The sequence below is a fragment of the Salvelinus fontinalis genome, chromosome 19, assembly GCF_029448725.1.
Source record: "Salvelinus fontinalis isolate EN_2023a chromosome 19, ASM2944872v1, whole genome shotgun sequence".
In the NCBI taxonomy this organism is placed as follows: Eukaryota; Metazoa; Chordata; class Actinopteri; order Salmoniformes; family Salmonidae; genus Salvelinus; species Salvelinus fontinalis.
In genome coordinates this window covers 1,443,508-1,457,804 of record NC_074683.1, presented here as the reverse complement: position 1 = coordinate 1,457,804, position 14,297 = coordinate 1,443,508, and the positions used below count along the sequence as shown (strand labels likewise).

The 14,297-nt window shown below is 43.1% G+C and overlaps 1 protein-coding gene across 17 annotated transcripts in view; it reads left to right on the top strand.

Annotated features, from left to right (window-relative positions):
- The window catches only part of caska (calcium/calmodulin-dependent serine protein kinase a), a 208,365-nt gene extending 195,138 nt beyond the window's left edge, over positions 1 to 13,227 (top strand). For 7 of the 17 annotated variants that reach the window (XM_055870307.1, XM_055870309.1, XM_055870306.1 and 4 more), the window contains 8 exons: positions 445 to 489; positions 2,787 to 2,983; positions 3,245 to 3,360; positions 8,947 to 9,027; positions 9,135 to 9,215; positions 9,388 to 9,590; positions 9,863 to 9,946; positions 10,429 to 13,227. In XM_055870307.1, the coding sequence (XP_055726282.1) occupies positions 445 to 489; positions 2,787 to 2,983; positions 3,245 to 3,360; positions 8,947 to 9,027; positions 9,135 to 9,215; positions 9,388 to 9,590; positions 9,863 to 9,946; positions 10,429 to 10,605 (984 nt within the window). In that variant the 3' untranslated portion in view covers positions 10,606 to 13,227. The remainder of the gene's footprint in view (positions 1 to 444; positions 490 to 2,786; positions 2,984 to 3,244; positions 3,361 to 8,946; positions 9,028 to 9,134; positions 9,216 to 9,387; positions 9,591 to 9,862; positions 9,947 to 10,428) is intronic. The other 10 variants (XM_055870313.1, XM_055870322.1, XM_055870319.1 and 7 more) reach the window with 3 other exon arrangements.
- Positions 13,228 to 14,297: the final 1,070 nt, after the last annotated feature.

Below are 14,297 nucleotides of genomic sequence, written 5' to 3'. Positions count from 1 at the left end.
TAGGTTAAAGCTCTTCCATGTCTTTCACCAATCCAGTCATTTCAGATCTTTTAAAATCAAGCCAGGAAGAAGGAAGAAATGCGTGTTAAAAAGCATTCCAACGGACCTGTCTCGTCCTCATAACCAGGGTTGGGGTCAATTCCATTTCAACTCCTTTCAGGGGATGAATTGAACTTTTTATTTGTGAATTGTACAATTCTCATCGACAGCAATAGCCTATTCATGAAATGAAAACTTCAATTCATCGCAATGAACTGAAGTAAAGTCGAGTTGATCTCCAACACTGAAGTGGCATCATCCATGTCAATCCCCTCCCATCACCATCACAAAAGTAGTTAACGCTTAACATTCTCCATCTCCCCCGCGCTCTGCTCACCATACTGTGTGTGTAGACACTCCGTAGTCATTTTACTGCATGATGTGTGTGATGCTTTCACATCCTAGATGGTCGTACCCAGACCTCCAATCAAGGATAAAATGTCCATCAAGGTAAGATATAATGTAGCCTCCATAGTGCTAAACCATAGAGATAAAAACAGCAGACATCCTAGGAAATGTTTATCTCTATGGCTAAACCATAGATATTCCTTTTAGATGACTGTAATAGCAATAGTTTGTAACCAAAACATCATCCCTTACAGTGCAATCTAACTTAGACTCAGACCACTAAAACTACAATGCAAAACCATAGTGTTTGGATTGTTGTAAAAAGTCTAGTCAAACTGTATTCAAAATGCATTATCATAAGGTCTCAATACAATTCTCTGAGAAAATGAATGAAATCAACATATTGCCTCATACATCTTACTTTATCAGACAAGAATGGTAGCAGAAGACTGGTAGTCAGGTCGTAAAGGTATGCTAAATAAGTCAGTGATACAGAAAATGTAGATTGTGATTTAACAAGACCTATGGCGGATTCTAAAGAGAAAACTCTGTGTTAACGATCCCTGTGCCATTTACAGTGCCTTCAGAAAGTATTCATACCCCTTGACTTGTTCCCCATTTTGTTGTGTTACAGCCTGAATTCAAAATGGATTAAATTGATTTCTTACCAATCTACGCACAATACCCCATAATGACAAATGAAAATATGTTTTTAGATATTTTTGCAAATGTATTGAAAGTTAAATACAGAAATATCTCATTTACATGAGTATTCACAATACTTTGTAGAAGCACCTTTGGCAGCGATTACAGCTGTGAGTCTTTCTGCTTCCCACACCTGGATTGTACAACATTTGGCCATTTATTATTTTCAAAAATCATCAAATTGGTTGTTGATCATTGCTAGACAACCATTTTCAGGTCTTGCCATACATTTTCAAGTAGATTTTTATCAAAACTGTAACTCGGGAACATTAACTGTCTTCTTGGTAAGCAACTCCAGTGTAGATTTGGCTACAAGGTGAATGCGTCTGGTGGAAAGCAGACTGAACCCGGTTTTCCTCTAGGATTTTGCCTGTGCTTAGCTCCATTCCGTTTCTTTTTTACCTGAAAAACTCCCCAGTCTTTAACGATTACAAGCATACCCATAACATGATGCAGCCACCACTATGCTTGAAAATATGGAGAGTGGTACTCAGTAATGTGTTAGATTGGATTTGACCCAAACATAACATTTTGCATTCCGGACAAAAAGTGAATTGCTTTGCCAAATTTTTTGCATTATTACTTTAGTGTCTTGTTGCAAACAGGATGCATGTTTGGTATATTTGAATTCTATACAGTCTTCCTTCTTTTCACTCAGTCAATTAGTTTAGTATTGTGGAGTAACTACAATGTTGTTGATCCATCCGCAGTTTTCTCCTATCAGAGCCATTAAACTCTGTAACTGTTTTAAAGTCACCATTGGCCTTATGGTAAAATCCCTGAACGGTTTCCTTCCTCTCGGGCAACTGAGTTAGGAAGGACGCATGTATCTTTTTTTCTTTTTCACTCCTCGACTGAGGGACCTTACAGGTAATTAATTGTATGTGTGGAGTACAGAGATGAGGTAGTCATTCAAATATCATGTTATGAGTCCATGGAAGTTATTATGTGACTTGTTACGCAAATGTTTACTCCTGAACGTATTTTGTCTTGCCATAACCAAGGGGTTGAATACTTATTGACTCAAGACATTTCAGCTTTTAATTTTTAATTAATTAGTAAACATTTCGAAAAACAATATTCCACGTTGACATTATTGGGTATGGTGTGTAGGCCAGTAACACAAAATCTCAATTTAATCCATTTTAAATTCCGTCTGTAACACAGCAAAATGTGGAAAAGGTCAAGGGGTGTGAATACCTTCTGAAGGCACTGTATATCAGTTTACTGCCTCAGAAAAGAGAGGCTCATTTATACCACAACTTATGTTTTGTATTATTCCCCTGTGAGATACGAACAGGCAGCGACATACGCACACTACTGCCTACAGCCCATAGGGACAGGTGTCCAACCTGGCAACCGGAGAGAGAGGCTCATTTATAGCACTCGGCTATTTATATATTTTGTCCCCTGTGAGGTAGAACTACCCATAGGGAAAGGTCTCCAATCTGGCAACCCATTAGTCTATATAGCCACACGCCACTCCTCCGTCTCCATGTCTCCAACCTGGCGACCGGGCGTCACAGGAAATAATGCCCATCCCATCTCAACACAACTGCTCTCTCGCTGTCTCTCTCTAGCCCTCTCTACCTCCCTCTTTTTCTCTCCCTCACCCTCGCCCCTACCTCATCAGTGACTAATTTACCCCATTCCGTCGTGAACTCTAACCTCTTACCCCTGTCTGTGTGTCACAGATCTATGTGAGGGCCCAGTTTGAGTATGACCCCTCCAGAGATGACCTCATCCCATGCAAGGAGGCCGGGATTCCCTTCCGGGTTGGTGACATCATCCAGATCATCAGTAAAGACGACCACAACTGGTGGCAGGGCAAACTGGAGAACACCAAAAATGGAACTGCAGGGCTCATACCCTCACCAGAACTCCAGGAGTGGTGAGGAGACACACACAATGAGGAGACACACGACGTGATATAACCTAGATCTCCATCTAGAGAATCATTCAGACTTACAAACCAGCTCCAGAACTGACAAGCTAAAGCCTTTAGAATGTAGAGTAATTTAACACAGAACCCATATTTAGAGAGAACCTGATCTAAGCTCCCAGAATGCACCCTCGAAGAACCCAAAGAAAGCCTTGAATGATTGAGCAGATGATTGAGTTTCATTGGGTGTATTTCCCGCCGTGTTTACAGGCGTGTGGCATGTATAGCCATGGAGAAGACTAAGCAGGAGCAGCAGGCCAGCTGTACCTGGTTTGGCAAGAAGAAGAAGCAGTACAAAGACAAGTACCTGGCCAAGCACAACGCAGGTACACACACACACACTCTCTCTCACAAATACCTGACCAAGCACAAAGAAGGTACATACTCACTCACATCCATTCAAAATGTTCCTCAGCTGTTACTGCATGAATTATGAGAGTCTCACGTGTGTGAGAAGGTGGCATGCGGGTATGAGGGAGGGGGAGGGAATCTGGGGGCAGGGAGGGCATGGAGAGCAGGGAATTCAGGTAACAGAACCTTGTAACCTCTGCTGGCTCCAGTGACATAGTCATAGCAGTGAGACCTGGTGCTAGGGCACAAGGGTAAGCTTAAATATGAGGGTGAGTGTGCAGTTATCAAGTTGGCATGTACAGTACAAGTGTGTGTGCTGCACGTGAGTGCATCACAGGAGGTTGGTGGCACCTTAATATTGTTTCCATGTGTTTGATGCCATTAGATTTTTTGCGTCCCAGCCATTATGAGCCGTCCTCCCCTCAGCAGCCTCCTGTGGCGTGCATGCACATTAATGTCTTGTTCGCATGTGAATATACATGTGTGGTTGTGTGTGAGAGGGTTTGGGATTGAGAGTGTGTTCCAAAGGGCCTTAGACACTCACCACATTAAAGACAGTAGCCCACATTGAATGCCTCAAACCTACTTTGTGTCGCCACCAAAGCCTCTTGTTTCCTATGGATAGTTGAACACAGTGTGTGTGATGTAGAGGGCAGCAAATATTGTGTCTGTGGATCTCGGGTGTCCGTGATCGCAAGGTGGCTGTCTCAACAGACCAGGCCAATGTGCAGGAGAAACTGCCACTGCCATGTGTGTCTGTGTTAGGACTGCAGCGGCTCAAGTGACACCATTAACCAGTAAGAGGGGGAGGGAGGGTGAAAAGGAGGTGGAAGGGAAGGGGCCATGGAGAGGACTTGCAGAGTTAAGAGGGGTTGGGAGAAGGAAAGAGAGGGTTAGGGGAGGTACTGGGGAAGATGGGAGCCGAGCTATAGAGCTGGAATGAGATGGGGAGAGAGAGGGAGGAGTATCGGGCCACCGGCGAAGTTGGCAGCATGAACTGTCTGTTGCAGATATACACAGCCCTGACCTGCCTGCCCCACATTAAGTTTCATGACTGCTCAATCTTTGCCCTTTAACTGGGTTTCAAATGATGGTGAAGCCTGGGCACTCCCAGAACAACTCAGGCTTACACAGATGAATGTAGCTGGGAACCTGAATGAGTGTTTCAGGTCCAGATCTAGATAAAGCCCACTTCTCTTGACTAACTTCCCTACGTATTTATTTGGACAGTGAAGCTAAACCTTTTAATATTCGGTCCCGTATTCCTAGCACGCAATGACTACATTGTGACTAGCTTGTGACTACACACTTGTTAGATGCATTTGCTGTTTGGTTTGGTTATGTTTCGGATTATGTTGTGCCCAATAGAAATGAATGGTAAATCATGTATTGTCATTTTGGAGGCACTTTTGTTGTAAATAAGAATAGAATATGTTTCTGAACCCTTTTACATTAATGTGGATGCTACCATGATTTCAGATAATCATGAATGAATGGTAAAAAATGAGTGAGAAAGAGAAAATATCAACTCCCTCCCCCCCAAAAAATATTCTAACCTCTTGTTATTGGTAATGGTGAGAGGTTAGCCTGTTTTGGGGGCATGATCTTTGTGCATATGTAACTTACAAGCGCATGATACCAGAAATGCCTGCAAGCTGTATGTGTAAAGAACCAACTGTGAATGTTCATATTGCTTCTCCGAGTAACAGCAAAGCATGCTATAATTTTGCTCTACATTTTTTGCTTGCGCTCTAAGCATTCATATCGGAGTCTCTCATATAGTTTGTTTTGCATGAACTATAGTCTGATTTTGAATGTCGTCTCGTTCTCCTCAGGTACAGTTAGTGTGAGGATGAGAAGTGATGTGGTGGATAGCTAGCAGCATGTTCATTGTACAAGGCCATGGGCCTGGAGTCATTCTAATTCTAGAAAGATGCATCTTTCCTACTTTCCCTCCTCAAGAGGCCAGAGTGTGGTGCTCTGGGTAGAAGTTGCCCTTTAGACACAGATCTCAGGTCAATATACCCTGCCCAAATCCGAACCCTAACCATTAAGGGAAGAAATACAATACTGACCCTAGATCATCATCTATGAGCAACTTCATCCTACTCTGTTGGGTGACTAATTTAAAGTAGTCAGTGTGTCAGCGCTTTGCTGCTGCAGTGTTGTATTGTTGTATTGCTGTATGTATAGTAACTACTGTTTTGTTGTGTAACTGAACCATGTTATGACCCTGTCCATCTCTCACGCTGTCCCCCTCAAAATGGCCTCTCTGCATGTAAGTAACAACCAGTGATGGTATCTGGCTAGCTAACGCCTCTTTTGGTTTGGTCTGATTCTCTTTCACTTTGTTTCTCTTTTTCCATTTGCGTTGTTATTAACCCTTTAGTTCACCAGGTGTCAGTCCCAACGTTTCTGTTTTGTTTCTGTTTTCTCGCTCAGAGCAACAGAGATCCAGCACAAAACGGAAAGAACATAGATCGTTTTTTTTAATGTTTTCTTCCTCACCCATATATTTAGTTTATTTTGGTGTTGAGTGTTTCAGATCTAGTCAGTTGTATTTTAACATGGTACATCTGCCCCAGGGAAGAGTCCCCATTTGATACCCCTGAATATCTTTCTCAGAATGTGACACATGGTGCACAAGGTTATAGGTCGGCTTAAGGTCAAGGACACATGCCAGACAATAAGAACAGAGCAGCAGAGAAAGCAGGAAGCAGGAGAGAGTGAGCCCTCCTCAGCCATTAGATACATATACAGTATATCACAAAAGTGAGTACACCCCTCACATTTTTGTAAGTATTTGAGTATATCTTTTCATGTGACAACACTGAAGAAATGACACTTTGCTACAATGTAAAGTAGTGAGTGTACAGCTTGTATAACAGTGTAAATTTGCTGTCCCCTCAAAATAACTCAACCCACAGCCATTAATGTCTAAACCGCTGGCAACAAAAGTGAGTACACCCCTAAGTGAAAATGTCCAAATTGGGCCCAATTAGCCTTTTTCCCTCCCCGGTGTCATGTGACTCGTTAATGTTACAAGGTCTCAGGTGTGAATGGGGAGCAGGTGTGTTAAATTTGGTGTCATCGCTCTCACACTCCCTCATACTGACTGGTCACTGGAAATTCAACATGGCACCTCATGGCAAAGAACTCTCTGAGGATCTGAAAAAAAGAATTGTTGCTCTACATAAAGATGGCCTGGGCTATAAGAAGATTGCCAAGACCCTGAAACTGAGCTGCAGCACGGTGGCCAAGACCATACAGCGGTTTAACTGGACAGGTTCCACTCAGAACAGGCCTCGCCATGGTCGACCAAAGAAGTTGAGTGCACGTGCTCAGCGTCATATCCAGAGGTTGTCTTTGGGAAATAGACGTATGAGTGCTGCCAGCATTGCTGCAGAGGTTGAAGGGGTGGGGGGTCAGCCTGTCAGTGCTCAGACCATACGCCGTACACTGCATCAAATTGGTCTGCATGGCTGTCGTACCAGAAGGAAGCCTCTTCTAAAGATGATGCACAAAAAAGCCCGCAAACAATTTGCTGAAGACAAGCAGACTAAGGACATGGATTACTGGAACCATGTCCTGTGGTCTGATGAGACCTAGATAAACTTATTTGGTTCAAATGGTGTCAAGCGTGTGTGGCGGCAACCAGGTGAGGAGTACAAAGACAAGTGTGTCTTGCCTACAGTCAAGCATGGTGGTGGGAGTGTCATGGTCTGGGGCTGCGTGAGTGCTGCCGGCACTGGGGAGCTACAGTTCATTGAGGGAACCATGAATGCCAACATGTACTGTGACATACTGAAGCAGAGCATGATCCCCCTCCCCTCGGAGACTGGGCCGCAGGGCAGTATTCCAACATGATAACGACCCCAAACACACCTCCAAGACGACCACTGCCTTGCTAAAGAAGCTGAGGGTAAAGGTGATGGACTGCCCAAGCATGTCTCCAGACCTAAAACCTATTGAGCATCTGTGGGGCATCCTCAAACGGAAGGTGGAGGAGTGCAAGGTCTCTAACATCCACCAGCTCTGTGATGTCGTCATGGAGGAGTGGAAGAGGACTCCAGTGGCAACCTGTGAAGCTCTGGTGAACTCCATGCCCTAGAGGGTTAAGGCAGTGCTGGAAAATGATGGTGGCCACACAAAATATTGACACTTTGGGCCCAATTTGGACATTTTCACTTAGGGGTGTACTCACTTTTGTTGCCAGCGGTTTAGACATTAATGGCTGTGTGTTGAGTTATTTTGAGGGGACAGCAAATTTACACTGTTATACAAGCTGTACACTCACTACTTAACATTGAAGCAAAGTGTCATTTCTTCAGTGTTGTGACATGAACAGATATACTCAAATATTTACAAAAATGTGAGGGGTGTACTCACTTTTGTGATATACTGTATATATAGAGAGAGAGGGATGAAAGAGCAAGGATAAGAGAAAAAGGAGTGGAGAGATAGCAGGAGAGACCATCCTATTCCAGAGAGAATACATGGTGCTCCTGGTGTTGTATTTCCCATGTCAGTCACACACACACACACACACACACACACACACACACACACACACACACACACACACACACACACACACACACACACACACACACACACACACACACACACACACACACACACACACACACACACACACACACACACACACACACACACAGCTGTTAGGTTCATGTCACCGTAGAGGTGACATTAGCAGTACCCTGTGTGCAGTACCCTCCACTGTAGGTAGGTTAAGGACACATGCTAATGCTGTACAGACTCCCATGAGTGTCCAGTACTGTGTCCTACTGTGCTTTGTTCTCTTCTCCATCTTATTCAGCTCACCCCCTTCCATCTGTCCATCCATCTATCCCATTGTTTATTTCCAAAAATGTAAAAACGTAACACACACATACATTGTGGTATCACTGCGTTATTCACTTAAACATAATGGTCGTTCACCAGCTCTGCAGTTTTACCCTAACATCTACAAAGTCTGTGTAACCTCAGAGTAGAAGCAAAACATTGAGAATATTCTCCCTCCCTGTTTGCCAAATGTAAACAGTCTTATCCCAAATCTCTCCATCTCATTCGATTAGCGCATTAGCCTGGGTTAGGATAAATTACTCCTCAGATTTAGCTATTTGATTTAATGGTGTCAGGTTTAAGGACATACACGCCATTGAACTTATACGACTCCAAGGAGAAGTTCAGGCTCTATTTATCCTTGTAACATCATAGTTCATTATCTCCCAACTGTCAGAGACAATATGTCTACTCCTTCATCTCATGGCTAGCCTGGGTGCTAGGCTGTTCCTCTTTTAGCCACCTTGTCCTTGTCATTCCCAGATGTTGATATATTGTTGTTGAAACAGTACCCAGGCTATAATTTTCTCCATTAACAACTAACTGTCACAGACATTCTCTCTGTCCTATAGTGCCACCTCACTGTTAGGGTCCTTTGTTCTCCCAGTGTAAGCGACTACTATGGAAGTCTGTCTGCACCTCTCCTTCACAGTATCTCACTATCCCTCTCTCTTTCCTCCGTCCTCTTTTTCCAGTATTCGACCAACTAGATCTCGTCACGTATGAAGAGGTTGTGAAACTGCCTGCGTTTAAGAGGAAAACACTAGTCTTGTTAGGTAAGTACAAGTATCCATACTAGCATACTGTAGAGGGCTGTGACGTATTGGCTAACGGTATTAGGTAGTGTGCTCGTATTGCGTTCTGACTGCTCTCTCTTCCAAAGGTGCCCATGGAGTGGGCAGAAGACACATCAAGAACACACTCATCACAAAACACCCTGACAGATTTGCCTACCCCATCCCACGTAAGACACACACACACACACACACACACACACACACACACACACATTTGCCTACCCCATTTCACGGACGACACAGTCGCTGACTCACTTTGACCATCCATTGTGATTATCGTTCTTACTCAACCCCCCCCCCCCCCCCCCCCCTTTCATCTCTCCCTTCCTCCCTCCTCAGATACGACCAGACTTCCTAAGAAGGAGGAGGAAAACGGGAAGAACTACTACTTTGTGTCACATGACCAGATGATGCAGGACATCAGTAACAATGACTACCTGGAGTACGGTAGTCACGAGGACGCCATGTACGGCACGCGGCTAGAGACCATTCGCCAGATCCACGAGCAGGGACTCATCTCCATACTGGACGTAGAGCCACAGGTGGGTGGGAGAGTGTATTTTCCACTTGTGCTTGTGAACACAGAGGGTCTTCTCAGGCATAATACACAGTCACAAACACACCAGCTGACCTGGAACCTGACCTCGGTCCCGTGTGGCTCAGTTGGTAGAGCATGGCGCTTGCAACGCCAGGGTTGTGGGTTCATTCCCCACGGGGGGACCAGGATGAATATGTATGAACTTTCCAATTTGAAAGTCGCTCGTCTGCTAAATGACTTAAATGTAAATGTAAAATGTAACCTATTCTCCATTAGGCCTTGAAGGTCCTGCGGACAGCAGAGTTTGCTCCCTACGTTGTTTTCATCGCCGCGCCAACCATCACCCCTGGCATCAACGAGGTAAGACGTACACACACACAGATTGTCAACCTTTTTGTTGTAATATTGGAACGGTCTGCAGCTGTAGCCACTCTTCTTTTTTCTGCACTCCATTTTCTTCTCTCATCACTTTCTTCATTCATTTATTTTGCATGCTGTGTGTGAGATTCAGTTTTTCCGTTTCTCTTGCGTTCCGTTGCATGGCTCTCAGCTCCCCAGGTGGTGCAGGAAGCTGCCAGTAAGTATGAGTGGAGAAAACGCTGGCCATAGTCAGTAGTGCTCTATTGTGTTGTACAGTATATTGCCTCAGTAAACCAGCTCACTCCTTTCTCTGAGTGAGGGTTACTATTCCTTCTTTAACACCAGGCCAAGCAAAGAACTGTCCTGAATCCCTACCCATCCACTCTATACCCTCCCTCGTTCTGTCAGTTTAATTTAATGGTGCTTTATTGGTAAGACATCTGTCTCATTAGGTCTCTCTCACCCCCCTTCTCTCTCTATAGGATGAGTCATTGCAGCGTCTTCAGAAGGAGTCAGAGATTCTTCAGAAGACCTATGCCCATTACTTTGACCAGACCATAATCAACAACGAGATAGACGAGACCATCAGACACCTAGAGGAGGCTATAGACCTGGTCTGTACCACTGCACAGTGGATCCCTGTGTCCTGGGTCTACTGAGGATAGGAAGGAACACCTTCTCTCCTCCCCTCTGTGTCTTTCTGGGTCCACTGTACCTGTATAGACACCACCCCCCCTCCCCTCCAATGACTCCTCTCTTTCTCTCCTCCCTCCTCCCTTTCTCACTGGCGATGCATCTCTGCGAAAACTCCCATCATTCCTTCGGAAAAGAAAAGCACCTCAACCAATCAGAAACCTCTGTGTACTGCACATGACCTTCAGCAGCCAATCAAACTCTGCCCTTACAGACTACCTAGCCGTAGTGTTGTATAAACAAATAAGTATTGTCATGTCTGTATTATCTAGGAGGCAACATTTTTGCAGATGTTTGTTTTAAAGAGACAGTACTGTATCTCCTCACCAGTAGTGCACTGCAGCCTTCTACATCATGTGACTGTCTGTGCCCCCATCAGCCCACCCATCATGGATGTTGTAGTTCTTAGCTGTCCCTCTGTTGTAGTTCTTTCCCTGCACTATAATTACTGTTTGTGGGTATTCTCTTCCTCTCTCTCTGGACAGACGGAAGAAAAACACCACAGCCTCCTTTTATCTGGATGTCATCCTCAACACCTTTTATTTATCTGCTCCTTTACTCCTCTCCTTTATTAGCCATTATCGTCTACTTCATTCACATCATCTTTCTCTGTCACTCTCTTATTGTTCATGTAGTTCAGTTTCATCTTGGTTCATTTTGACTGTACATGTTATTACACCCGAGTGGCGCAAGCTACTTCATCTCTGCTAGAGGCGTCACTACAGACCCTGGTTCGATTCCAGGCTGTATCACAACCGGCCGTGATTGGGATTCCCATAGGGTGGCCCACATTTGGCCCAGCATCGTCCGGGTTAGGCTGTCATTATAAATAAGAATTTGTTCTTAACTGACTTGCCTTAAAAAATATATATATAAAAACCCTAGCCACCCCCTTCTCCCCTTCATACACATACTCAGACAGGGTACTGTCTCTTCTAAATGAATCCATAAATGTTTTAGACATTTGAATGAGGTCCCATGCATGTTGGACATTCGCAAGCTTCCATTCCGTCTGTCCGTGTTCCCCCAATGTCCTGCTGTAACATCCTCCCAACTGAAAACCAACATTCCACACGTCTGGAAGACTCTACTTGACCAAGGGAGGAAGCAAGGGGAACAGGAAATAACCAACAAAAAGAACCTTGACACCTATGCACATACCTTGGCATTTCAGATGACATTTCTAAAAACAGATTTTTCCAAATCGACCACGGTATCAATGTGTTTGTAAAAACAAATGTGTGGTAGAACTTTATAATAACGCATTTAATGGATTAGTAAATAGTTTACAAAGGTGGGAGTAATGATTCACAAATGAATAAATGTAAGTAACCTAGTTATTCATACACAACTTTAAGTATTTAATGATTCATAAGATCATAAGTTGTTTAAAATAGGACCTTATAAACCATTTACTAATTATTAGAAACTCTTTTTGCATGGCCTCATCTAAAGTGTGGGCTATTTATACTTTATAAATACTTTTAATGTTTTGAGTGCAGTATAATTTCTCACAAGAAGATGGACATGCCATTGGTAGAGACATTCCAGCAGTATCTGATGCTCCTTAAGGCCTTAAAATGGCCCCTAGAACATATCAATGGTTAAACAAAAAGCACACAATAGATAAAATAAATTGAACATTTTATTCCATCTACTTATCCATCCACGTATTAAATATTGCGTAATTTAATCAGCTGTGTGAATAAGTTCTGGGTCCATATGTATTAGAAATTGGGAGTACTGGTTTGCAAAGTCTCCACCCTTGCAAAAATAAAGTCGGTTTGCATTCGTAATGTTAACAACAACAGCAAAACATTCTGAATACAACTCTTCCTCAAGTCCTTGCAACAGTTGTGTCACAACAGTTTTTGTGAATAATGTTCAATATAGTTATTTTAACATCCCTTTGTTTTATGCCTATTCTTTTACCATTGATATGTTCTAGGCTATTTTGAGACCTTAAGAAGCATCAGATACTGCTGGAATGTCTCTACCAATGGCATGTCCATCTTCTTGTGAGAAATTATACTGCACTCAAAACAAAGTATTTATAAAGTATAAATAGCCCACACATTAGATGAGGCACGCAAAAAGACAAGTTATTATTAGAGTTAATAAAGGACCTATATTAAACAGCTTAGGAATGGATTAACGATGAATGAACTATTTACTAATCCATTAAATGCTTTATTACGTGTAGATATTATAAAGTGCTACCAAAATTGTCTGTGATTTGTTGTATAAGATAATCAAGAGGGGAGGGGATAAAATTACAACTGATTGCTGATTTGCCATTTCAGAAATGTGTTGTCTGAGAGTATTTTAATTAAGTTTAATCAATGAAAAATTAATGCTGATTTGTATTCTGCAACTGTATAACTATATGGAAAGGATATTTACACTACGTTTTGCAAGGTGAAGTCTTTGCAAAGGAATAGGAGGTAGTTTGTGCATCTGAATAACCGTGAATATGAAATATGACTGATGATATGATTGCCCCAGTGTAAAATAGTCTACAATGATAAAGTTCTTCAGTATGAACAGTTTTTTCACATATATTTCCTTTTATGTGTTGGAACAAGTAACCTGTGTCTGGCTCTTGTCTTTGCACGCACACACTCAAGTAGTCTCAAAACATGTTTATTCAGCCAGATGACATTCAGGTTCATAAGCAGCATCTCTCAGTAATGTCATTCATATTACTGTAATCCCCACAGTGCATTTCTAGTCACACTCCAGTGGCGTAGCGCAGTTTCGCGGGGCCCCTTGCAAGGTCCGTGCAAGGGCTCTGACATTTTGCAATGAGGCTGAGAGAAAATGTTGCTGTTATAGAGTTTCAGGATTCCTGAAAGCCGGGACAAATATGTCTTAATATTAATAATTTTCTGTGTATTTTGATAGACCAAGGTATAGTGCATACAGAAAGTATTCAGACCCCTTGACTTTTTCCACATTCTGTTACGTTAGTCTTATTCTAAAATTTCCTCATCAATCTACACACAATACCTCATAATGACAAAGTGAAATCAGGTTTTTAGAAATGTTTGCAAACGGATGAAAAACAGAAATACCTTATTTACATAAGTATTCAGACCCTTTTCAATGAGACTCAAAATTGAGCTCAGGTGCATCCTGTTTCCATTGATCATCCTTGAGATGTTTCTACAGGTTGATTGGAGTACATCTGTGGTAAATTCAATTGATTAGACATGATTTGGAAAGGCACACACCTGTCTATATAAGCTCCCATAGTTGGCAGTGCATGTCAGAGCAAAAACCAAGCCACGAGGTCGAAGGAATTGTCCATAGAGCTCCGAGACAGGATTGTGTCGAGGTACAGATCTGGTGAAGGATACCAAAACATTTCTGCAGCATTGAAGGTCCCCAAGAACACAGTGGCTTCCATCATTCTTAAATGGAAGAAGTATGGAACCACCAAAACTCTTCCTAGAGCTGGCCACCCGGCCAAACTGAGTAATCTGGGGAGAAGGGCCTTGGTTAGGGAGGTGACCAAGAACCCAATGGTCATGCTGACAGAGCTCCGGAGTTCCTCTGTGGAGATGGGAGAACCTTCCAGAAGGACAACCATCTAGCACTCCACCAATCAGGCCTTTATGGTAGAGTGGCCAGACGGAAGCCACTCCTCAGTAAAAGG